At 40.1% G+C, this 27,630-nt stretch overlaps 1 protein-coding gene across 3 annotated transcripts in view; it reads left to right on the forward strand.

Annotated features, from left to right (window-relative positions):
- The window catches only part of FGF14 (fibroblast growth factor 14), a 525,586-nt gene that overhangs the window by 388,791 nt on the left and 109,165 nt on the right, over window positions 1–27,630 (forward strand). For 2 of the 3 annotated variants that reach the window (XM_040991164.1, XM_040991165.1), the window contains exons 2-3: window positions 16,580–16,690; window positions 24,212–24,315. In XM_040991164.1, coding sequence (XP_040847098.1) covers window positions 16,580–16,690; window positions 24,212–24,315 — 215 coding nt within the window. The remainder of the gene's footprint in view (window positions 1–16,579; window positions 16,691–24,211; window positions 24,316–27,630) is intronic. The other variant, XM_040991166.1, reaches the window with a different exon arrangement.

The raw sequence follows: 27,630 nt of genomic DNA on the forward strand, positions 1-27,630 counted from the left end.
AGTATGATTTTATAAACATGCCTGTTTGTGATTTTCCCATTTATTTGTGTATCATCATTCAACTCTGACACAGAAGAACACTTCAATCATTTTTAAAATCTAAACAGTGTATCACAGTGCTTATCATTATATCAAATCCATTTCTTCAGAAATGTTGGAACATGAGAAAGACATCAAAAACTACCCATTCCTGGGGTGGAGGGAGGAGGGAAAGTTAAAACTCAGTTTTTCCTCATCTATAACCATAAAGACTATGTAAATGAAACCAGGCTTCACTCTCAATGAGTGAATGTGCAGATTAAACTTTTTTCTTCAAATTGGCATGTGCCATGGTAGTTTTCTTGGGGTCAGGGGGCTTCAACAACAGAAATACATTTTCCTTTTATTCTGGAAACTAGAAGTCCAAGAGGAAGGTACCCACAAGCTTGATTTCTCCTGAGGCCCCGTCCTTCATTGGCGAGTGACACATCTCCCTGTGTCCTCATAGGGTCCTCCTTCTCTGAAGATCTCTTAGTTATTTTCTTCTAAGACCAGTCCTATTGGAACAGGGCCTAGAGACCTTATTTTTCAATAGAATGCTCTCTTGATAGTATTTCACATGTACTCTCTGTCTGTAGATCCTGGGATTAGGGCTTCAATAGCTGACTTTTGGAAGAACACTACTCAGCCAACGACACACTCTCTGACCATCATAGCATTTCATTCTAGGAGATAGAAAGAAAGCTTCCAAAAAGTTTGCCTATTGTCCCTCAGAAGGTGATCTTGAAAGCAAGTGGGCTTTTAGAATTATCTGCCTTGGAGTGGGTCAGAGTTCCTCTAATGTGTGAGCCTCATGAGTACATCTCAGAAAAATGTTGACAGGGATTGAGAGCTTTGTTGTGGTCCATTAGTGACCTTGTTACATGTTCTGCCATCTCGAAGTTACAGAGGAGGTGTGATTAAAGAGTATTTAAGTTAATCTTTCATGGCTATGACCTTAGTAATGATCTTGATTCACCTACAGCTATAGAATTTCTAGTCTCACAATAAGAGTACAAACTGAAAACTCATAGATATATATGGATTAAGATGTTAGTATAGATTAGTGGGCATTTACACATACGATGTTAGTATTTTCTACAGAAAATGTGGAATCTGGGATTTTGAAATTTGGAAGTGTCTACTGTGGAAGAATTGTAATTTACTTTTTCCTTTCTGTAGCTAGTGTTTTCAGCCATGTGGCTTTGGCATATCACTTCTTATCCAAGAGCAAAGAAAGTATACCTCTCAGGGTTTTGTGTACAGAAGCATTGGCTGGAATTTCACATGTGCACAAAATTGCCTGCAGATGGTCTTCAGCCTTCCCTCCCCTTTGCCTCAACCCTCCAAACCCATGATCTCACACGAAATATCCTCAGAAAATACTCTAGGGAGGATTTCCCCCCGCAAGGTCTGCCCCTCTCCATTCTATTGACCTGTCTGTGACTCAGCGCACATCTCACTCCTGCTCTGAACCCTCCCACTGAGGCCTGGCTCAGAATGACCAGTTCTACCCCACCACTCTTCTGTTAGCTGCAAAGTACAACCATCTTCTTTGGCCTATGACATCATGTGAGTTTTTAATAATTGTTGTTGACTTGTTTTATATTTGATCCAACTTGATGTTTCTATGAATATCTTCAAGAAGAGAACATTTCTTCTTTAGCAGATTTATATCTTAAGGTCATCTTTTGCATAGTGCTGGAATTAAATGGAGGGTTTTTAATTGATTTTCATACACATATTGGAGTATTGAATTGGGATTTGAAAGCAGTTACACTTCATATATTCAGCAAAACTGTATTACAAAACAAAAGGAAAAGCAAAAATGAGAATACCCATAAACAAATGGCATTCTGAACTTAGTATGTTAAACTTTTGCTTTTTGCTTTTCTCTTGCTCATTAAAACCAGTTTTTACCCAGGGAGACCTGCATACCTTTCATACACTGGCCTTCTGTGCAACTTGGGTCTTCATTGGTCTCCCTGATTCTCCAAGGCTCTGCGATTTTTTCCAGGGGGCTGTGCCAGATCTATCACATACAAATCAGAAAGTCTTTGAGTAAAAGGAACTTCACACCCTGAACAGAGAAAGAAGAGATGAATGTGAAAGTATGTAAGCTCCTGGAGATAAGATGTTTAGAAGTTATTGATGCTACTTCTAAGACACGGTGCCAAGATGTGGTCTTTGGGTTGTGCTTTTTTCTAGCATATTCTGCCTTTTTTAGAAGTTAAGGGTGTGGGTCTGATGTCAAACCTATCAAACACAAATCCAACTGAAGCCAAAGAGACTTTGAGCTTAACTGTGCACTTAAACAGGTAGAGAAGAACAGAGGAAAGACCTGTTTCTCTGGCAGTCCCTCACTTATCTTCCTACCTTCTGCATTGTACTCCTAAAGAGCAAAACTCCTTAACTTAGCAACTCCATATGGTTATGAATAGACTTTAGGTTAAATTTAAACCAAAGGGAATATCAAAAAAATCAAACTCTGGTACGAATTGAATACAAATTTTCTCCCAAATTGGAGCAGCTCTAACTCCCATTAGCCTACTGGTTGGGACATTGGTGAAGATATTCACATCCCACATTTGGAGTGGTTGCATTGGAATCTGCTTCTTACTCCAGCTGCCTGCTAGTTTTGATTCTTGCAGGCAGCAAGCTTGGCTCCAGTGTTTGGATTATTGCCATCCCATGAGAAGGGCGTGTTCCCTCACTGGCTCCCAGCTGTTGGCCTGACCCAGTCCTAGCTACTACAGGCATTTTGGAAGCAAACCAGTGCATGGGCTCTTTGTCTATCTCTGTCTCTTAGTAACTACGTATGGTTTTTAAAAAACGGACCTGGCCTGTCCTCAGCGCTACATATTACTATTTGATACATTAACCTTATCAACTTACTGTCAGACTTTCAACTGATATAGATTTCTGTATTTTTACATGTTTGCTCTAAAAGACAAGGTCCGTGTTCCACTCAAGATTGAGTGATAGATAGTTTTCCGTTTCTCCTTCCCACTTCTTTTTTCTCTGTCCTCTCTTCCTGACTCCTTTATCATTGATGGCCCAGTCTCTACGAAGAGGGAAAGGACGGAGCTTGTGTGACTTCACTGTACATGTGGTCTAGACTGAGGCTTTCAGGAGGCAAACAACTAAATGGGTCCTTTTTTTTTTTTTTTAAAGATAATATGCTTGTGCTGTTTAAATGAAACTTGCATTATCTCATGTTGTGTGGTTTGCATCTTCAGGCAAGTGTTTTCTTCCCAGCAAGGCTTGAGAGAGAGCCTGTATTCAGCAACTCCTTGATCCAATGACGACCCAGCATTTTAAATCCCAGGGGAACCGAGATTTTGTGGGACTGAGAACTAATTGTGTTGGAAATTTCCTATACAGATTGACTCATTTATTCACATAATAATCATTTGATCCTCAAGTGCTGACTGTATGGCAGGCTCTGCACTTGGCTTTTGTGAGCTACCAGGGACCAAAGAGCAAGCGACCTTTATTTTTATCCAATTTTGGTGTCATGCTACTTACTTGTCATAATTATCTTCTGAAGCAGCAGTATTTTATAACAGCTACAAGTGTCCGGAAATGCTTTTCACCTCTTTTATTCTAAGTTCTCTCCCTGCTCCTGTATCACTCAGTGTCCCCTGATCTATCTCTGCCTCTCCTTCCAGTGGTTACCCTGTGTCACTGAGTGTGAGAATGCTCCATTGTCTTCGCAGAGCCAGGGAGAGGAGCTCAGGGGCAACCGATTGTTACCTTACAGAAGTTTTCCTATGGCTGCCCTTTTGGATAACTGTGCTGCTCCTGGGCAAGTTTCACAGTGATATTTGCCTCAATTTACTCATCTGTAGAGTAAGGATAATAATACTACCTATTTCAATAGGTTGCTATGCAAATTAAGTGGATAAAGATGAACTATTCAGAGTAGATTCCAATAAAAAAGTGTGTGCTTAGGAAATGATGGCTATCAGTCTCATTGTTGCTGTCATTAGTTTAGGGCATTACCTTTTTTCATTTTGGCAGCCGCATTGTGTTAGGACCAACACCATACTCTTGGCTTATTGATGTTTGACTCAAATGATAGTAATTTAATCTGCCTATAAACTCTTCTTTGCCCCTAGGAAAGAGCCTGGAAAAAGAGACATGCTCCAAAGATATCTGCTAAATGAAAAAAAAAAAAAGAATATTTTGTTTTGAAAACACATTGAAACAGAACATGGAAAAGATTTCTCATTTCCCATTGTGGAATGTGGAATCTTAGCAATTGATACCGTATCATGGATGTGTTGGGCAAACTGCTAAGAACTGCCTATCATTCTGACCCTTAGTAAATAGAAATGGTGGAGAGATGTGACTCCCTAACAATAAAATATGCTGAAGTTCTGCTTTTTAAATAGGCATATGCCTGATCACAACCAAACTCTAAATTTGAGAACAAATTCTACATCAGCCTTCATGAAACCCTCACATTGATTTCATGACCCCGCAGTTGAACATATCCATGTGTACTTTGATGAACAGGTGTCTGCATGTCTCTCCTCCTTATCCTGCTGCTCTGGGATCCTGTAGGAAGTGGCATTGGTTAACAACAAAGTTTCTGTTGTTTTCATCTCTCCCTGGAAACAACTGGCAGGCAAATGTCTGGAGGAAATCTTAGAAGATATCAGAGCTCAGAAGCCTGAACCTTCCTGCAAGGCACACACATTTAAAAAGTAGTTCTGAGCACTATGGCCAGCTGATTGGACAGCTAGCTCTTACTCCTGAGAGCAGGTCTCTCATGTAGTGGGTGCTAGATATGAACAAGCAAAATTAATTCTCTACCCACTCAGCTAGTCTTTCGGAAACACAGTAACTCTGAAGAACATATTGATGAACCAGTTGTTATCATCTGTAATTTTCTTAAATTCACCTACCATTCTGGCACTGCTCATTTTCCTGGAACAATACGTTAGTAGAAATGCTTGCTGCCTCTAAAGCTAATGTGTTCTAAGAAGTTGAAAATCCCCTTTCACGTAATTTTTTTTTCTAAATTCCTGGTTTTTTTTTTGCTCTATACTTTTTCTTAAAGAAAAACTGAATGAACCTGCCTATCTGACTTACTTTCATGATTAACACAGTCCTGACTGCAATATAGCTTTCAATGAGAGGCTTTTGATATTGACTTTTAGTAAGTAACAATGCAGGTTCATTACAATAGATGCTGCTGGGTCTTTAACATCATATTTTTATGTCATTCTGATACTATATTTCAGCCAGCAGAATAACTAGAGAGTGAATTAAAATGCTGACATTGACTTTATTGGCTTTGAATATTCCATGAATGAGTCAAAGAGAAATTGCTCTTAAAATTCTTTCTATTTAGGGAATCTCATCCCTGGGTTCTGAAAGAAGTGAAATATAGTTGGTAGTGACTTAGCTGAATATATTAAGTATATATGTTCAATTTAGCATACAACACAAACTTTTCTCCTATATCCTGGTTGAATTTTCTATTTGTAATTTTGAGAATACATAGCTTGTAATAATCTTAAATTTTTCTGTTTCCCCTTCAAGGCCTGAGAGTCTTTCCCTCATTTAGTAGTAGCTGTGTCAGTGGCTGCATAAACACATCAGCACACAGAGCTGATACACACTCAGGTTGAACTAACTCCTTTGTCCCCATTGTGTGATCTGCCATGTTCTTTGTCCCTAAATCTTAGCTCTTTAGTGGATGGTATGTGGTTTTCTATGCTTTGAGACATAGTTTCAGAAGTTTGGTCTGTGTACTTACATGAATGTTCATAAATGAATGTTCTTGTATTCAGAACCGCAGTAGTGTGGTGAGAGCGTAGACAGTAACCAGCATCCCAAGCATTCGCTGGAGACCTTTTGTGCCACTTGCAAACCCATTCTCCTGTGCCTCTGTCTCTTCCCCAATTTCAATCACAGACCCTCTTTTATAATTATTTTTTATTTTATAGACTATTTTATACATGGAATTACACAGGAGATATGCTCTTATTCAGCATAATCCATTTTAATACATCCATTTAATACCATCAGTATAGTTCCTCCATGTGTTTTGTTGAGTAGTTGCTTCATGATGTAGATGTATCATGCTTCATTTTTCCATTCAGCTGTTGAATGGACATTTAGTCTACTTCCTGTTTTTGACTGTTAGAGCTTCAATAAACATTCTTGTACTTGGTTTTATGATGTTTTATGCTTTTGTTCTGTTGGACTGATGCCTAGAATTAGCATGGCATAGTCAGGCTATGAGTTAATGTCGAACTTTTAAGAATCCACAAACTGTCTTCTTAAATTTCTACTATTCAAAAATGAGAGTTCCTTTTTATCTCTATTTGTACCAACAGTCAGTGTAATAGTTCTTCTTACAGTTTAATTTTGATAAAATTTATGATAAATTTTATAAGCCTAAATTTATGATCTTAGTTTTCAAGAGACTAGTAGCATTGAATATCGTTTTTTGAACTCTTTTATCATCTCTATACAAATATATGCTCTGATCATGATTCTGTCCAACTGTTTGCACATTTATTTTATTGTAACCTTTATTTCCCTTTTATTGAGTTTAAAATATATTTTTATTATTATATACTTTCAGCCAGATGCAAAATATACAACTATCTTCACGCCTTCTCTGGCTTGGATCCTCTGTATGTTCTGGAAAGAAGTTTTGAATTGTGAGCCTCAATATACCTGTGTTTTCTTCAGGGGCTCATGTTTCAGTGTTCCATCTAAGAACGGCTTAGGCTCTGTCCTAACATGATCCTGTTGTGAAAATGTAGGGTGCTCTGCTTGAGCATTCCTGAGAAATCTAAGAGGATCTCAGTGGAGCATTACACCAAGTGTGTTCTACTTATACGTGATGTGCTTAGTGTATTTCCATTTTGTTGCTCCTGATAATTTGATTCTATGTCATTCATTTTACTTTAACCCATGTTACACGTTTGACTTTTACATTGTCATTAGCTTTGTTGAAAAAGCCAATGCTTGGGATGCTTATTGTGGCGCAGTGGGTTAAGTACACTGCATCCCATGTCAAAGACACTGAGGTAGATAAATCAACCGGTACCTCCAGACCTGCTTCCTGGTGACATATACCCTGGATGGAGGAAGAGAGTTGCCCCACGTAAGGGACTAAGATGATGCCCCGGGTTCCCGGTTTCAGCCCGACCTGATTCTGGCTTTTGTGAACACTGAAGCATGAACTCTCCCTCACTCTCACTTGTTCTCTGATTGTCTTTTTGTTTTTTAGATGAATTAAATAAATACACAATTAAAAAAATAAGAATCTGGCACAACACATGATAAGGAAAGACTTTTCTAGTTATAATAATTATTAATTATAATGGCTGAACACAGATTCCAAATGCTCCTTGGAATAATACTTTTTGAACTTAAATATGCACAGGGATTCTCTATACTATCATATTTTGCAATTAGATAATAAATATGAATTAATTTTAAATTTATGTGATTTTAATTGAAATGAATAAAAGAGTGGTTCAGTGTACTTGCTTATTTTATTTCACAATCATTCATTTTGTGAATGATTATTAAAGATGGAACAACGGGTTTGATATTTGTTGCTTTATCCACGTCTGGCTTGTGTTAGGGACTGCGCGAGTTCTATGTCTGTAAGTGGTGGGATGCTGAATCCAGAGTGTCATTGGGAAAGAGTCTTGGGGAAGGGAGACTTTCTTTCCTAACTGAGCTCTGGTGATTTGTTCCTTGTGGAGCATCTTAACACCAGATGTTGAGAAAAATGCTAAGAGTTTGACTCTAAAGCCTAGGGATAGCTCTGTGAGATCGGCTTTTTAGCAGCCCTGTTCTACCCTCTGCCTGTCCTTCAATTACCTGCACCAGCGTTGTTCTCCAAAGGGACTTTGCACAGCTATTTTCCCAATATGTTTTACCCAGAGGGAAATTTTGGCTATACTTTGGGGGAAAAGATTAAGATATTTTCCAACTCATAAATGAGATTTAAAAATGCATTTTGTCTTAAAAGTCATTTGGGTCTTCAGTATAGCTTGTTTTAAAAACACACAGGGAATTCATGTCAATAAAAGTTTTTTTTTCTTTTTTTTTCTGTGAAAATTACAGTGATAGACTAATGTAACAGACCATGCACATTACCAAGGGATTTATTCAGTTTTTAAGGAAGAAAGACATGTAAAACCACTAACACAGCCAGCTGACAAGAATTCTTGTAATGGGCTTGTTTCCTTCTCTGAATAGACAGTGCAGGGGCAGAAAGGCATAATACTTTCCATCTTGATCATAAGGATCGTGACTGACGCTCCTACAGCACAGCACAGCACAGGTTGGCCAGATAAATCATAACAAAAATCATTTAATCAGTGTTTTAGTGACACTATCATATTCATAGTTGATGAGGTCAGCCTAACAGGTACAAAAACAGAAGTTAAAAATAGAATGGTATTTGCTAGAGGCTGGGGAAGAAACTAGAGGAAGGGGTAGGGAATAATTAATGAATATTAAGTTATAACCAGGGAGAAATAAAATGTTCCATGGTGCTATTTACTCAATAGGGTATTGATAGATAATATGTATTATTTCACTCTAAACAAAACATAGAGGTTTGAATATTTTTACCAAAAGAAAATTAATGTGGAAGAGGTTAATTACCACAAGAGGACTTTATACATTGTATATATGCTTTAAAACTTCATACAGAATCCTATAAATTTGGACAATTTGTGTGTGTGTGAAATACAATCTAAATCCAAAGGAAGATAGAATTCTACATGACATGGGACCTTCAGAGACGAAAGCCAGTAGGTTTGGCAAAGATGGAACAGCTGTGTGGACGTGGGGTTGACAAAGCAGGTGTGACTAATTGTGATGACCTGAAGGGGAGCCCAGCTAGGCCTGTGTGTGGCCAATTCTCCTGGCTTCTCTGTGTAACTCCTGCCTCCTGGTTATGGAGAAGACTCCTCTGGAATGAGGGTCTGCAAGAAGAAGAGGGCGACCTTCCCAGTGTCATGGCTTGCTCTGGGGGGTATGGGCTCTGATTTCTGTGACTGGCATTGGGTTGGAGAAAAGGAACATTAAGCATTAGTTCTGACGACTTGTTTTGGGGAGAGAAAGAGAGGCAGGAGACAGAGTTTCTTAGCTTCAGAAGTCTCCTCACTGCTATTTAATTCAAGTACTGAGCACGCCAGACTGCTGTACTGTGGGGTATTACATTTCAGTCCCAATAACACCAAGCTCTTTGAGAACAGGACATGTTTTTGTGCAAGCTAAGGTCCCTTGTACCTATAAGCACAGCTTCTGAAAGGCAGAGGAGCGGTGGAAAGGCCATTGTCGGCAGTGGGACACAGGTCGGATGGATTACACGATCAGTCTGAAGGGCTGGAGTGAGGTTCCTGAAACAACAAAGTGCCAGGATCAATTCCTGGAGGAAATTAAATCTCCTTGTAAGTGATAAGCACAACCATGCATAAAACTGTCACGTGCTGTTTGTTGTAGCTGTCATCTTCCTTGACGTCCCTAACCCGCCCTCCTCGGCTCAGTGCTTTGGAAGACTTCCTAGGCATGGTTTATTTTTATGGTTGGATTATGTGGTGATTTATAGCTTTGGACAAATTGTTCACAATATTATTTTCTACTCCTAGGAGTGCCAGAATCTAATTAGATCTGCCACATTTTTTCCTACAAAAATATATATTCCAAAAGTTGTTTTTAACCTGTGAAAAATGTGTGATTTTCCATAGTTCATAGAAGAGTGACATTTAGGCTTTACATTAATAATCCATTAATTAGTACCAAGATTTGGGTCTACAGACACTCTGAGACATGCATCCATCGGTGTGTTTGGTTTATTAAAGCATATGTCATATTGCCCATATTCCAACACAAGTAGTTATTTTGTCTGTGTATGTCCTTTGAGGGATTATCCAATTTTCTTTTTTAGTTTCCATATTGCCTGAAAACAATTTATGGCAGTGATTGATTTAATTGAACCCACTTCTGAGTGCGATTGTTTTAATTAAGAACGCCTGGTATTTTTCCCTCTATGTGAGGGCAGTTGAACTGATTTGCATTTCTTTCAGTTCTGAGTTTGAAGGGTACCATGTTATGAAATATCTTTTATTTGATATGCATTCACATTAGTTTTCATTATTTCTGTTTTAATTACTACCTTAGAGCAGAGTTAGCAGAGACTTTACTGCAAGAAGCATCTTCAAAGCTTTTTCATTAAAATGAGCAGGCACAGTAAATAGAAAACAAAAGACAAAACTAGAGGCGGGAAGGAATTAAGCATAGGAAGAGAAACTAAGTCTTCATATTTTCTTAGCCAGAATAAATATTCTAAAGATTTGGGTGTTTAGCAAAGAATAAAGATCTTTCATAACTTTATGCACTGGACGAGCATTGCCAGCATTTTCCATGGCCAGCTAACTTGGGGTATAGGACTGCAGACATCTCCGTCTATTTCTGTTCTGAATTCAGAATCTGAGTGTGGGAATGGGAACCTATCCCCACTGAAACAGACACACTTGTTTTTGTGGAATTCACATGGTACGTTACCAGAAGACTATCACAAGCTTGTTTATCTCATCAATTCAACGAAAAAACTGAGCGTGCAACTTCAGACTAAGTGTGTTTCATTTAACTAATAGCTTCATTGTTTTCTCTCCAAAGGCATAAAATGGACATTAAGGCTGGGATTCTCTTTATCAGGTAGATAGATTTCAGAATGCAATACCATTTTAAAAATCCTTTGGCTATGAGTTAATATTGTATAAGATAGACCATTTGTTCTTGTGTTTTCTGTTCGCTTTTAAGAACAAAATCCACATAGGAGAAGATGCCATCGGTTTGGTTTTTAGGATTTTAGGGTTCAAAGATGGGGAGGAGGCAACTAGTTAAAGAACACTCAATTTTAGGGAGGACAGAATGGGAGGGGCAATGATGGGGAGTCGGGTGGGTTCTGTCAAGACAGAGACAGATGCTTTGAAAGGAGGCCTCATTAGAGCTACGCTGCAGACCAAGCCCCGTACACAGGGACTGGGGTGCAGAGTCCCTGAGGAACCCTGATGAGCTGGGTGGGGAGCTGCAGGGCAGCTTCCTGGGACACTTCACAGTGCATTGTCTTAGCAGCTTGCAATGTCCGCAGGTCCAGTGTGTTTCAGAGCAATAGATATTCCCCTAACCTTTAGATGAACTGGATGCACCCAGTTGCCTCAGCCCTGGGCCTTCAAGCCCATTGTTGCAACAGTATCTTTGCCATTTTCCTGATAATTGGTTTTACAAACTATTTTTAGGGTTCCCTGAAATCCATATGCATCCTGTGGTTCAGTGATGATAACTTTAGTTATATTGAATTTGTACAACCTGTGGATATACTTCGTCAATTCTGTGTAAAATAATGAGCAAGCGTATTGCCCTTCTCAACTGGGGGCAGGAGAAGGGGTGTTCCAGCATTGATTCTTCACAAACTGTGGTGTCATGCCATGCACTCTGCCTGAGCCCTTGTGCAATTGTTGGAAGTTCTTGCTCTGAGCCCTGTCCATTCTGGCAGTCAGGTCTTCTTGGTCTCTTATGGGAGGTTGTTGCCAGTGTCAGGTGACATTTGAAAGCCCAGCACACTGCGGGCTATATTTGAGATTTGTACAGAATACAAAGTGGGGTTGGAGCCTCCTCTTCACAGGAGAGCTGGAAGTATAGTCATCGCTTGCTAGCACAAAACTGAGTGCCTTTTGGGCCCAGCGCGGTGGCCTAGTGGCTAAAGTCCTCACCTTGCACATGCCAAAATCCCATATGGGTGCCAGTTCTAATCCCAGCAGCCCTTCTTTCCATCCAACTCCCTGCTTGTGACCTGGGAAAGCAGTTGAGAACGGCCCAAAGCCTTGGGAGCCTGCACCTGTGGGAGACCTGGAGGAGGCTCTGGGCTCCTGGCTCCAGATCAGCGCAGCTCTGGCCATTGTAGCCACTTGGGAAGTGAATCATTGGATGGAAGATCTTCCTCTCTATCTTCCTCTCTGTATATCTAATTTTCTAATAAAATAAATCTTTTATTAAAAAGCCCTAGTGCCTTTTTCCCCTAATTGTGCACTTTTTTCTTATCTACTAATTATTGGAAAGAGTGACTGCATTGATATTGAGCATACTTTCAATGGTCAGCTTTGTTAGTGATCAAAGGTTATAGTGAAGGTTTTGTAGACAGGTAGCTGAGCACAAAGATTAATACACGGAATCATTGAAACTTTGGGTTAATAAAGAATAGAAGTATGTGTTTTAGGTTATTTGCATAAATAATTACAATTGTATTTGGAAGTAGAGGTGACATTGTTAATCTTGTCAAACGCATACTAGATTTTATTAAATTTCTGCATTTCACTTTTAACTGTCCTGCTTTTATCATAGAAGATTTTGCAGAGAAGAATGTTGAAGAGGAATCCTCCATTTCCATCCAAACACTGAATTCTGCCCCGTGTTTTCTGCCTATGGATTGCATACTGATGTCACATTATCATGCTGAAGTTGTAAACATTTATATTACACAAAGCTCTGTACATCTAGTTTTTGTTTTTAAGGAGGTCTGGAAAGCACAATAAAGTTCTGGTCATTTCCAATTTTAATTGCTATCTTTGGTTTTTTATTTTGTGTTATTGTTTCAGTTTTCCTACTTATCAGAAATATACAAAAGCATGGATTATTTTGCCACTTCCTTGTCAATATTTAGCCAACAAGTGTTCAATGCACAAATTCTGGTCGTCTAAACCCCGGTCACCTACGTTCAACTTGATTGAACTCCCAGTCCAGTTTGTAGACAGATACGTAAAATTGTAATCATAAAGCCAAAACAAAATATTAGCCTGTGTTTAATGTCAGTGTTCAATGCAGCTTGTACTATTTTCTTGTTTTAAATGTGTGGAACATGTTTTGATGTTAATTTTGATGTTGAGAATGATTCACACCTGTGCTGAATGTTGCCTGGACCGCGCAAAGCAAGAATCTCACCCCTTTCCAGGTGTGTGGTCAAGTGCTGGTGGAGGCAGACTTGGGGAGGAGGAAGAAGAGTAACCAGGCAAGGGCTGTGTGCATGAGGGTGTGCCTGCACAGGTGGGCAAGCAGGATTTTATCAGGTGAATGTGCTTGAGACAAGTAATGAGAGCAGACACTGAAGCCTTTATAAGCAGGAAAGAGGGCTCCGGGAGGCTTCAGTCCGCAGGTCAAGCAGAGAAGATGGGGTCCTGCTGTTGTGAGCTGTCCGTGCGGTTTACAGGCGGTGAGAATTTGCCACATGTTTCTGGGTCGGAGGCACTGGGACAGACAAACTGCGCTGAGAAGATCACCTAGGAGAGGTAATGAGGATGGGGCAGGAATTGCTGCTCGTTGTGCAAATAGACAGGGAGCGGGGGAAACGGTGCGAGACCTTGGGAAGAAACATTGAGAGGAGCTGGCCAATTTCTAGGTGCAAAAAAACAGACAAGCCGTGTGCTGCTCTTATGGGACGAATTCTGTTAATCAGGAGTAGAAGTACTTTTGGAGTGGTAGAGACAGGAGAAAGTAAAAAGTGGCACTGGAGAAGGTTGTCAACCAGCAGCGTTGAAGTTGCAATTTTGCTAAGGGTCTCATGCAGATATTTGTTGGCAATGTGGCTGGTGGCAATGTAGAGTGGCTCTTAGAAGAGATTTTCAAGAACTGAGAGGTTTTCCATTATTCATATCTTTGCTTTATTTTCCCGGTTCTGGTGGGAGTATGCAGGCTTTTGCGTGGCACAGCTGCGGGTAATTGTGACACATTGGTTAATTTTGTTGTTTTAAAAGACTGGCTTGCATTTGACTAGGATGTTAAGAGATTTTGCTTTGCTCAAAAGGCCACAGGGATGGCTTTTGCTCAGAAGTTATTTTGAAGGAGACAGTGACAGAAAGGGAGCACGATGCAGACAGAGACCTCCCACCTGCCAGTTCACTTCCCCAAAGCCCACCACAGTCAGGGCTGGGTTAGGTTGAAACTCAGGCAGGAACTTCATCTAGGCCTTCCGCATCGTTCAGTCCTCACCTCCTTAGGCTGCACCTGGTGCCTTCCAGGTGAATTAGATTGAAAGGAGAAATGGGCTTGATCCTGGCACTGCTACAGGACTCCACACAGGTGACCCAAGGAGCAGAACGCCTGTGTTTCAATGCCCACCCCTGAGTACTCCTCTGTAAATGCTAGCTTTGTTCTGCTTAACTGTGCTCCCTGGGCTAAATTCGCAGTTCTCTAGCTCCATTTCCTCTCACTTAGCCACCCCCAGGAGGGTGGTGAGTTCATGCTGGGAAGTGTTTAGAACCGTACCTGGTACCCAAAAGAATACAAGCAGTGTTTTTGATATATGATATGATGAGATGATATGATATAATATGATATGATATAATATGATATGATATAATATGATATGATATAATATGATATGATATAATATGATATGATATAATATGTGACATAATATGATGTGACATAATATGATGTGACATAATATGATGTGACAAAATATGATGTGACAATATGATGTGACATAATATGATATGATATAATATGATATGATATAATAGAATATATAATATGATATAATATATAATATGATATAATATATATTATGACATTGGATAAACTGAAGTCCATTTGGTTTTATTGTGATGAGGAGAGTTCAAATCATGAGTTGCTGTTGATCAGATCTGAAGGCAGGTGTGAGTGGGTGCCGTTACTGGGTCCGTGTCTGCTTACCATCTTGCTGGTCTGGAGAATTCAGTTCCAAAAGTCGCGGTATCTCAAATATAGACTGGCTTATGCATGGATGACATGAAAACATGGCAGACAAATGGTCAATCTATGGAATACAGTGTGTTTTCACAGCAATTAAGAAATCACTCCCTCCCCGCCCCCACCGCACACACACTTTAGTTTTCTGTCTACTTACTTCCAATGAAGAATATAATTATGACCCAGCAGAACTGTTGCAGCAGGACCTCAGTTCTCAGAGGGCTAGTAACTCAAATCTCTCCCGATACAGACAAAATAAGACTGAACTTTTTTCTGAAAAAACATATCTTAGAATTAGCTGTGAAGTTTATGCTGGAGACTAAGGGGGAGATAAAGCACTGGCCTAACTACTACTACGGTATTCTCAAACTCCTAGTCTTTTAAAAGCATCTATATTTTAGTTTATTTAGCCACTCTAAATGTTATAATACAGCTTTCTTTATTTCAGTCGTACTCCCCAAATTTGTATTAGTTGAAACATTAGAAATATATGTTCTGATGCTATAATATTATGTTTTATCTTCCCGAATGGCAAAACCATCTAAACCACTGTCTGCATAAAATAGTGTCATTTTAAGAATTATTAATTTTTTATGACATGCAGAAAAGCCAACACTGGTGTGTATTTTGATTTCTCAAATCCTTAAGATCCTCCGTGAACAGTTTTTAAGTTTTTTTGCATTGGTATGTCCTGTGTCCACCTTTTTATAAGTCCTGGTTTTTCCTGTTGGTTCTGGGATGCTGGTTTTCATCATCCAGCGTCAACGCCTGGTTTGACAGTATAATCACATTTGCATGTTTCATTCAGCTCCTGAAGAGCGAAGCCAGTTGCCATGGCGAGGATTATAAGTCCAAGTTGTGAGATGGGGATGACCTTTGCAAAACTCATATGTAAATGTATTTGTAGAGAGAACAGCAGGCTCTTAGTGAGGCGATCACTAGCTGCAGTGTTGCCCTGTTCCATGATGGATGCAATGAGAAATCCATGACACCTTGGCTTTGTTGCTGTTGTAAGGAACTGTCCACTGCCTCGTTTGTTGTCCAAGAACCTGATTCTACATTGCGTAGTTTCCCTGTCCTTTTTAGTTAAATCGACAGTTTGATTTACAATATTTGTCTCATTTGTCCTGTCACCTCAGATTGGGCCATGCTGTAGAGCTTGTTGCCCTGCTGGGAAGTCTCAGTTCCTGTTCTTTCTCCCCTGTAGAGGGAGCCCAGGCATCTTTGGTGCTTCTGGGGGAGTTAAGAGGGCCCTGTAGCTGTCTTGGTGATGGTATCCAAGTTGTCACTTTCTTGAACATTGTAAAATTCGAATGTTTATATAAGGCTATTTTTAAACATGGGCTTTTTGTCATTTGGGGGATAGTTATCTCCTAAAGTACAAGGAAAACTTCTTAAAGCTTAAAGAATAGTGAGTTTCCTAGACAGAAGATTGTAAAATGCTGTACTGCCATTCTGTGTGGTAACAGCAGACAATATTTTACAAGTTAAATGTTAAATAGCTGAATTCATTTGATTTAAAGTAATATATATATTACTTTATATTATACTTATATATATAAAGTATATATATACTTTATATTATACTTATTATTTTATATATAAAATGTCAGTTTGTACAGCAGACTACCACATAGTCACTATCTTCCAAGTAATAATAGCAGAGGAACTTGGATCACATGAAATAACAGGTGTCATGTCTGCAAAATGTTCTCTTCTGAAAAAATGAAAGCAAAACTGCCGGTACATGGTGAGGCTCACGGTGACTGTGTTTGCCTTTCAGATCCCCAGCTCAAGGGCATAGTGACCAGGTTATATTGCAGGCAAGGCTACTACTTGCAAATGCACCCCGATGGAGCTCTCGATGGGACCAAGGATGACAGCACCAACTCCAGTAAGTGCCACCACGCCCCCCCTCCCCTGCACCTGTCACAGCAGGTGATGCTGGTGCTAACACTGCAGTGCACCTGTGCAGTAAATCACCCTACCACTACTAACCACTGAAAAACGTGTCGGTACATGTGCTTAAAACACAGGTGACAACTGTGATTTTAACTACACTAGAAATTAATCCTTTCCGCTTGAATGGTCATATTTGGAAAATTTCTATCTTAATCTCATTATCGTATCAAGTCAATGTACTAGTATATTCAGAGGCAAATTTACTCTGGAAATATTGATTTATAGAACCAATAAATTCTCGATGATACCTGTGGAAATTTGAGAGCTACAGGATTAAGTTGTTTCAAGTAGTAGAAATTGTGAAAAATTTTTCTTTTAAAAAGAAAAAGTTTTTATAAATCAGAAGAGTTGCATATATATCTAATTCAGGCTTGTGATTACTTAAATATACACCCTACATCTTCCTTTTACTGTTTATGTATAACTTTTCTTTGAATTCTCTAATTTGTGGCCTTCCTTACTGACATCTTCCTTATGACAACTGCTCTAAATACACAATAATCTGTGCTCAGGAGAACTACTGCAAAGCAAAATCTCACCCAGTACAGTGGCTCAATTGGTTGATTCTCTCCTTGCAGAATGCTAGGATCCCAGGTGGGCAGTGCTTCATGTCCCAGCTACTCTTTCTCATCCAGCTTCCTGCTTGTGGCCTGGGAAAGTGGTGGAGGATGGCCCAAAGCCTTGGGAGCCTGCACCTGCATGGGAGACTGGGAAGAAGTTCCTGGTTCCTGGCTTTGGATTGGCTCAGATCCGGCTGTTTTAGACGTGAACCAGCAGATGAAGATCTTTGTGTCTCCTCTCTGTGAATCTGCTTTTCCAATAAAAATTTCCCTTTCTAATAAAAGTAAATTTTGCCCTTCTTAAAGATTAAGAGTCAGATACCATTAGTGGCTTAGGAATACAGATGAATTTTCCACTCGTTTTATTAGTGAAATAAACAATTATAAGCACTTCCTGCTTTACATTCTAGCAACCACTGTTTTAAGGAACAGTAATTCTGGGAATATTTAATGCCACAAAAAAACAAAACCGCCTTTTGAATTTGGTATTATGAAGTACTGATAATTTCCCAGTCATTGTCTATTTTCTTCCATATCCCTTTGCATTATTTCTGATATTATGAGACAGAGGGAAGCACACACTCAAACATACACATCCTTACACTCACACACAGACACGCGATAGTGTGTGCCCATCCTCTTATCCACTGGATTCCCTTGGAGTCGATCCAGGTCTCCATGTGCACAGCAGGATCCAAAGTTTGAGACAGCAGCTGCTCCTTGCAAGTGTGCATTCGGAAGAAGCTGCGATGCAGAGCAGAACAGACACAGCACTGTGACAGAGGCGGGCATCGCAGGTTGGCTCTTACACACTCTTCAACGTTTCATTTATTTTATCTGTACTATTCCATCTTTATGCATCTGTGTCTAATATATGCACTTTTTTTAAACATTTCCAAGTCCTTATTTACTAATACTTATAACTTTACCATCTCTTTGGATTTGGGGAAAAAGCAAATGAACAAAGTGAGACAGAAATGTTTGTTTTTCATTATAACTATGCCAGGTGTTTCCCTCTTGATTTTTAAATTAGTCTAGACTTTGAAAGTGTACAACAACTTGACCATTTTTGAACTACAAAAGTTTTCAATTACTTACCTTTTTTAAAAAAGAGATTTAATTTTATTGGAAAGTCAGATATACAGAGAGGAGAGACAGAGAAGAAGATCTTCTGTCTGATGATTCACTCCCGAAGTGACTGCAATGGCTGGAGCTGAGCCAATCTGAAGCCAGGAGGTTTTTCCAGGTCTCCCACATGGGTGCAGTATCCCAAAGCTTTGTGCCTTCCTCAACTGCTCTCCCAGGCCACAGGCAGGGAGCTGGATGGGAAGTGGAGGCTGCAGGGATTGGAATCGGTGCCCATTTGGGATCCCGGCGTATTCAAGGCCAGGACTTTAACCACTATGCTGTCGCACCAGGCCCAATTGCCTACCGTTTTACCCATATTTTTTGAAAGATTATTTTTTTACAAAAAATTCAAGAGTTACAGAGAGAGAAAGAGAATCTTCATCCCTTGATTCCCTCCCCAAATGCCTGCAGAGGCTGGAGCTGGGCTGACACTGGGAGTGAGGAGCTTCCTTTGGGTCTCCCACTGGGTACAGTTGCCCAAGGTCTTGGGCCATCCTCTGCTGCTTTCCCAGGAAGCTGGGTCTGATGCTGAGCCAGTACTTGAACCAGCACCGAGTGGGATACTAGCACCATAGAGAAATCTGCCGTCTTTTCCCGTCCTTTTCTCTACAGCGTTTGTTGAAAGGCATTCCTGTTTTCTTGCCTTGAGTTTGTTCACATCAGTTTAATAGTGTGTGTGACCTAATTTTCTGTAACTGATCAGTCTATGAGCTATCAGAGCCGGGTTTATCAGACTTGTATAGCAAAAGTTTTCAAGAAAGAAAATTGCATGGAAATGCTGTTTCCTTGGACTTCTTAGAAAATGCTTTGTCACTGTTTTCATACATTTTCATATTTACTAATTTTGATTATGACATACTAGTTGATAACATTTACTGGTAAAAATCATTACTACATTGAGAACTATCAGACACTATCTCTTTTAGAAACATGTTACTTTGGAATTGCATCCAGTGGCAGTAGAGGTGCTAAATGGTGAGTGTGCAGGCGTAGATGTTCTATGCATCCACAGTGGCGCTGCTCACCGGTGTGTTACTGAACACTGCGCTGGAAGTGGATACTAAGAGACACTTGATCTTCTGAGACTGTGCCCTCATGCACCTGCATGCAAAGCCATAGGAATCCTTGGGTAACTCATGATATCCTCTGTGGCCTTCTAGTGCTGCTGTGACAGGCCTGCGGATGCCACCGGTAGGAAGGATCGGCAGGAAACCAAATCAGAAGCAAATCCTAGTGTGGCTCCAGAGCCACCGTTCCCAATGCAAAGATCAGGCCCGCAGATCCTTTGGTTACAATTACATTGCGTTTTATGTGTCCTGAAAGCTGTTTGGTTAGTTTCATTACCAGTTCAACATTTGTAAAGATATACTGAGGTTCAGATGAAGATTCTCTTCGGAAAAAGCTATGTGAGTAGCATGAGTATAAAATGCAGTAAAAATTGGCAGTATTATTACAGAATTATGAAAGCAATGGGAATTACTAATTAACTTTCACTGTATACCCAAAGCTTTTAAAATTGTAAAACACCACCTTTAGGATGAGTTTTAACATAATTTTGCCTCTAGCTTGTTAGAGTAGTTTTGTGACTATTAAAGTCAAAGCATTGCAAATAGACATGTGTGTTAGAAACGCAGGTATTTGTACACTTAAGCTGCACTTAGGAGCTGTACATCCTCTGAACGATCTAATGGACACAATATGGCTTTTGTGTTGGAAGGGAAGTTCCCAATGTGTTTCAGATTCCTGAGAGTTTTAAAATGCTTGAAAGGTAGCAACACCCCAAGGGAAATAAAAAAGAATGTTCCCTTTCTTCAATTCCTTCCTTCCTGGGATAGGGCCCAACCAAATTAGGGACCAAGCATTCAATCCAGGTCATGCCACAGGAGTGGCACGAACCCAAGCCTTTGAGTCCTCACTGCTGCCCCAGGATTTATATGATAAGAAAGCTCAAGTCGGAAGCCAGAGCCAGGTGTGGACCTCAGACAGTCCAATCTGAACTGCAGGTACCATAACTGCCAGGCGAAACACCTGTCTCTGTCTTCTGTTTTCCATAATTGGCTGAATTCAAGACAAGGATTCATCTTCCATCAGTTGGAAAAACAATAATTTGAGATGCTAAAGCTTGGGTACCACCAAGCAAGGCTTGAGCCCTCAAATGCTCAAGATTTGATATAAATGCATTTCCCTATTACTAGTCATTATTAGAATGAATAATCATTTAGAATGCGGGTATATTCGAACCATGTGACTAAGATGTCTTTATCAATACTTCAAGAAAAAGCAAAGCCTCAGCGTTGAGGTGTGTGGCTTGCCAGGTATGTCTGTATTCTCTCCAACTGCTCTGGTTTTATCCTGGCTCCTGGGTCCAGCTGCCTGCCGTGGTGCACCTGGGTGGCAACAGTGGTGGCTCAAGTGATGGATCCTGCCACCCACGTACAAGACCCAGGTTGAGTTTCAGGCTCCAGCTCCCCTGCTAGCTGTGACTGCTGGAGGCATTTGGAAAGTCAGACAATATATAGCTGCTTTTGCTGTCTGTCTTTTCTCCCTTTCCTCCCAAAGAATAATTAATAGTAATAAAGACAAAGCCATAGGCAGGTGAACTTTCTGCCCTCCAAGGGTGTCTAGCCTCAGACCCAGAATGCTCTGGGAATGAAAAGGGCAAGAAAGCGATTGGTAATGGGCACATGGCCCTGATGGAAATGATGCTGTCATGTCTTGACTGCTTCTTACAGACTGGCACATGACAGAAAGATCAGTCCCAAAAGGAAGTGGTCCCTCATGACTTTATCGCTACACACACTGAGGATTCATTGAAAATTCCTCCAAAGCTCAGCGTTACCTGAATTACAGTAGTTTAACAGGGAGTAATTTGCCTTCTCCCCAGTTGGCTTTCGGAATGCCATGGTTTGTCCATGCTGTCAGATTTTGTCAGTGTTCCTCAGTGGTGTAATACAGGCGCCAACGGACTGATGACTTCCTTCTCCCCCCTAAGCTACTGGCACCTGCAGGGCTTGGCAGTGTGTCTCACCTGGGCATGCTGGGCTACTGGCACCTGCAGGGCTTGGTAGTGTGTCTCACCTGGGCATGCTGGGCTCCTTTGAGGAGGTATAAAAGCATCCGTTCCACCCTATACTGACTCAGAGGCTCTGGCTTATCAGATCTGGCAATCCTATTTTTTGAATACAGCTAGTTTTACTTTTGAATGTCAATGCCACACGGAGAACTAGAGCGTCCTGTGGCATCCACAAAGTCCCATTAACATCTTCATCAGTCACTCTCCCCTAGGCTTTTGACAATGCTTTTTAATTATGCAAAATACAGGGCATAGCAAATATAATGATGTCTCAATGTGGGTGTCTGACTGTAAGAGGCACTGCAAATCCATCACTTCCAACTCTGAGTAATCCCCCACGCGCAGTGCTAACACAGGTTCACGACTTAGGCTCACTCTGTAAATTTTACAGATTGGTGTTTTATATTTCAAGTCTCAATCAAAATTCAAAGATAAAAATGTTAACTTTTTAATGTAGTTTTTACACCATCTGCTAAAATGTATCTGTTTTCCGTAGCTCATTATTTTGGTGTGTTTGAAAATATGTGCCTTGTAGATTACACTATCTGGCTTCTTAGCAGAGCATAAGGGTTAACTCCATTACATTTGAATAGTTTGGCTTCAAGCAGCTGCTCAGACACATGCAAATAGTTTTCTCCCCAAATTTTGCACATAAATAAAAAGTTACCCAATGGTGCCTATAAAAGTATGAAGAAAATGATACATCACCTAAGCAAGGTACACAGAAGTAAATGCAGTCGACCTCAGTACACAGTACCTGTGCTACTCTGCTATTCCACACACACATTTAATAGTAATAGAAAGGAGCAAAATTAAGCCTTATTTTCTCATAAAGGTCTTATAATTTGTCAGAATCATGGAAAAGACACTCTGGATTTTATAGGGATAGTTATCAATCATAATGGCTTGCTAAACATCTTTTAAAGAGATTTTTAAATTCAAATTTTTTATTTGAAAGGCAAAATTGCTGAGCAGAGAGATAGATGCTTCAACTGTAGCCACAAAGGCCAGAAATGCGCTCACCTGCAGGAGCTTCTGGGTCTCCCACACGAGTGGAGGGTCCCAAAGACTTGGGCCATTGTGTGGTTCTTTCTCAAGACATAAGCAGAGAGCTAGAAAGAAGTAGAGCAGCTGGGATATGAACCGGCACCATATGGCCTGCTGGTGTCGCAGGGTTGAGGGTTAGTCTATTGAGCCATGATGCCAGTCACAGTTTAGACATCTTGAGACCTTGGAAGAATAACATGAAATTAGTGGAAGAGAAGTTGTAACTTTTTCCCACACTAACATGAGAAAATATGTCCCTGAAAGTAACCAGGATTAATTTACAAAGTCCTGCTTTCATTGGGAAATAAGCATACCTTAAAAATGCAGTCAAATTGCTTATATGTTCCAATTGAGGTGTAAGAGTAGATCCTAAAGTTATTTCCCTCGTGTTTACTTCAGTATTGTGGTACCTGTTATAGTTGAGATTTATGACTTAGCAAAGAACTCAAATGGCAGCATACACCCTCACTGTCAAAAATAAGTAGCTCTTGGACCCAGAGCAATGGCTCATATGGCTAAATCCTCACTTTGCAAGCACCTTGATCCCATATTGGCATCAGTTCATATTCTGGCTGCGCTGCTTCCAGTCCAGCCCCTACATATGGCCTGGGAGAGCACTAGAGGATGGCACGAAACCTTGGAACTCTACACCTGTGTGGGAGACTAGGCCTGGCTCTTGGTTTCAGAGGGGTTCAGCTCTGGCCATTGCAGCCATTTGGAGAGGGAACCAGCACTGCTCTTCTTTTCCTCCATAAATCTGATCTTTCAATATAAAATGCATATTAAAAAATAACAGCTCTCTTGATTATGTGTGTAATAATGTCTCACAAGTCATCAAGCGGCTCTCTAAGAGTGGTTCTGTTAGACTCACTAAACAGGTTACATGGAACACCACCTGGGAAAGCGTGACAGATATTGAAGCTTAAAATTAACTCATAGTTAACCTCACTATGAATAAAATCATAAAAATACTTAAATGTATCAACAATGTAAGGAATAAGACATAGAAACTTAAATGAGTGTTTACCTACTAGGTGGGAAAATCAGACATTTTCCCCTGTTATGAAATGGTAAATTAAAAATAGTAATAAAATGAACACTAAAATTTACCTGCCGTTCAGTTTGATTAGCTCTTTCTAAATTTAGCCCATCAGCAGGTACACATCTTTCCTTGGCATTGCTAGCATATCCTGTTTCCTCTGCAGGAGTAATTTGGTTTGCAATTGCATTTTTAACTTCTGGCCTGTACTGTATTGCATTGAAAAATCATTCCAGTGGCCTGAATAACCAAAATAAACAGTGAACCTGGACATTTGAAAGTCTGCACTTGGAGAATCTTCATGGTTGATTTCATTTGGCACCGAGAGATATCTGACATATCGATTCGTGAATCGTGGTTCTAGGTGTGATTTTTCTTAATCTCGCAGCCTGTCAGAATGCTGCAAGCAAGACTGCCAGAAGATTTGCAAATAAAAGTTGATGTGCTAATTTTACCCATAGAAGAAATGCCTTCATTACTAAGAGAAATAAGCCATTTAACTGAAGTTGCTCAGAATGGAGAAACACAGATCAAGTCTCTCAAATAAATGTGAGACAAACTCGTTTGGGTGGGGCCTTGCTTGACAGCCTGTGCTTGCCGTTGCAGCTCTGTTCAACCTCATCCCCGTGGGACTGCGCGTTGTTGCCATCCAGGGTGTGAAGACAGGATTGTACATAGCCATGAATGGAGAAGGTTACCTCTACCCATCAGTAAGTACCGGCCAAACCATTGGCCTGACCGAGCACAGCAGCACTAGTTCTGTGTGTGTGGATTCTGCCATGTTTTCCATAGTGTCTGGGTGTTACTAAAATGCTGCAGGTCCTCCTTATCCATCATGTCGGGCAGAATGAATTACCTGGAAGACTTGTCTCTAACAGTGTGTTGATCATAATTTTCTAAAATAAGCTAGTTAACAGAATACTGATTTGTTTGGAAAGGGTTGCTCTTAATGGTTCTATTTAGAAAAGTGCCGGGCTGAGATAATTGTTTGTCAATAATTATTTATTCACATTTTTTGGTCACTTTGTTCTTAGTTGACAATGTTGTTTACTGCCAGCCACCAGCTTCCTTCTCTATTTTAATGGGATCTACAGCTTTTAGATTCAATATATACCATGTGATGCTACTCAAGAAGTCTAAACATTTTGATAAATGAGACAGTATGAATTGAATTCTGAAATCTGAGAAAGGTAGCGTGCTTGAAAGATACATATTCAAATGCATAGATATTTTACTGGAGAAATAATTATAATATTGAGACGGATATTTGATGTAAAGCTAAGTATTAAGTGTCAGGAAACAAGCATGCATGCAGAGAAGAAATGAGCAAATTCACAGCGGACTTGGATTGATTGTCATCCGAAAGGGGGGCTGACTGGGCGTGCAGGCAGAAGCAGCACATGGTACGGGCTTGGTGTTTCCTTCAGCAGGCATGGCTTTTTACCATTTCAGGGTATTGGGGTGTTTGTGTGTTTGGAAAGTTTGGTGAATTCTGAAAAAATAGGTAGTGTGCAGAGACTTGGAGCAGCTTTCTCGGGCGTTCCAAGCCTTGTTCCTAGCAGGGTGAAAGCAAAGGTGGAGCCAGAGTCCCTGGTGGGGCACAGGGGTGCGGGGGAGCAGCCCCTGGAGCTCCCGCGCTGGAACCCAGCACTAAGTCTCTTTTTTTCTTTGGCATTAATGCTTATTAGAAGTTGAACACATCTCTATACCGTTGTGACACTTTCTGGAATATTTTCTGCTTACAAATAGCTTGTATTCATGCATGCTGTAACCATATGCTATAATTTGGAGTTAATTTTTACTACAAGTCTAAGAATTGATTAAAGTATTTCTGCTGTTCCTGGAACATAAATTGATTAGATCTGAAATGCCTTGAAATATACTCTTGGGGTTGAAATTTATGTGCTCATTAACTCTTTAAAACACTCTATTTAGTGTCGCCAACAAAAGTCTATACACAATTGTACAAATACCATGTATTCATACATAGGAATATATACATACATCTGTACAAACACACAGCACACAAAGAGTCATTCAAAAGGTCATGGAAAATGCATACTAGGTAAAAACTGTACGTGGACTTCGTAAAGTTTGCAACGATATAGTCTAATTCCACTTTCTGTGAGCTGTTCGAAGTCCTTTGCAATCTTCGAACCTTCTCTGGGGTCTTTACCAGAAAAGCTGGGGTTTTTGCTTCAGCCACTCTGGGAAATCCTGTCACAGAGAGCTGTGCAGCAGCTGTGGATCTCCTTCCCCGTGAGCTAAGACAGCCCAGGGGCCCTGCTGCTCTGGGCTCCTTATCTAAGTCCCTGGAAGGGTGCTCATGCTCTGGGTCTTACATTATGCAAATTATGCATGCATGGTGAGCAAGATCCAGCTGAAATTCCCTAGGTCTTTGTGGTAAAAAAAGGAATTCAATAATGCCTACCAAGATCCCTTTTAGAGATGACTTATTTCAGACATAAGTCAATGTTATTGATTGGACATTTGTTCTGTTGCTTTGGTTCATCTCCCTATGGCTCTTACTTTTCCCCAATAACCCCCTAGAAGTGAAAAGATGATAAAATCTAGTAACTGCTGGAACCTCCGATTCGCTTCCTGTTGGTGATTCTATCACATTGAGCTCTGGTGATGAAGTTGTAATCAAAGGACTGAAATCTGAGGGAAGTGCATTTGCATGCTGTTAAAAGCCACAACATGCCATTTTCAGCCTGTGTCTCAGCTTAGAATAAAATACTAATTGTGTTCAGTATAGTTGAGGCAGCAAAGCAGGAGCAAAAGCAGGTTGCCAATTGCTCTGTGGAAGGCCAGTGGCTTAAAGGGTCTCGGAAAGCTAGCTGTGGGTCTCCTGGAATGATTCAGGCTCATCCCCAGATGCACTGTCTTCCACCTGGCCTCCCTCATTCTCTCTTTTGGCTTCTTGGCCTCTCCTCTAGGGGCACGGATCTCTGACCTGGAGATCCTGTTTTTTTTCCTTTTGATGTGGAGTTGGTGAAAAGGTCTTTAATTTGCCCGGTTCCATTTGGGAGGAAAGAACTTTCTGCCTAGCTAGCCTTTTGTCTTCCCTAGCCATTTTGAAAGAAAAGGACTTAGATGGAAAGCAAAAGTGACTTTGAGTCTTTAATACTCTGCAGTTAGTTTGTTTCATGATGATACAATTTGAACTTCAAATATTTGATATAAAGAGATTTTCTCCATAATCACTTATTCCATAATTAGTGGCTGGGCAAATACTAAAATAAACAAGACTACAAGTTATTACTTATAATAATCATCATGACTCATTTATATGACAATAATAGGGCCAAATCTCTAGCACAATTCTAAGTATTTTCAAAGGGTTAGCTCCTTCAATCCTCCCAAAAGCCATTTTTTAAATAAAGCCAATGCTGTTAAAAAGAGAATATATGCAGAGTTTAAGAATCTGCCCCAGTGTCCCAGATAGTAGCTAGGAAGGATGGGGTTTGATTATACATGGTGTGACTCATTGGCTTGCATTTAACTACTTTACTATACCACTTCCATGTGCCAGACGTTTCTTATAATATGGTCTGGCACCTATTCTAGCAAGAACTTATAAGCACATGATGATGTAATGAAAAGCTCGAGGGAATTGTTACCTAGGAAATAGACTTCATTTCAGGGCAATGATTAAGAGGCATAGTTGGAAATTTAATGAATCTCATTGGAGACTTGTGAATAAAAAAATGATAGGAAATATATTTGTTAGCGTGAAATGAGATTTTATGTAATGGGTGTTTAGTGTTCCTGAACTTTGGTTCATTTAACATTAGAACTTTAAATTGCAAAAAAGCCTTGACAAAAATGGTTAACCCAAGTTTAGAAGTTCTGAACTAAATTGGATACTTTCTTCTAATATAACAACTGTTGTCAAGTTCACATTTATAGAAAAAAGCTTGAAGACTTAAACCTGGCCAATGAAAAATTGGTTTAAACATCTAACAGCTTTAAAGAAAATGTTAGTTGTTGTACGGCCTAAACTTGTGTCTGTTGTGGTAGTG

The sequence above is a fragment of the Ochotona curzoniae genome, unplaced genomic scaffold (assembly GCF_017591425.1).
Source record: "Ochotona curzoniae isolate NIBS_2020 unplaced genomic scaffold, NIBS_Ocur_1.0 contig_64, whole genome shotgun sequence".
Taxonomy (NCBI): domain Eukaryota; kingdom Metazoa; phylum Chordata; class Mammalia; order Lagomorpha; family Ochotonidae; genus Ochotona; species Ochotona curzoniae.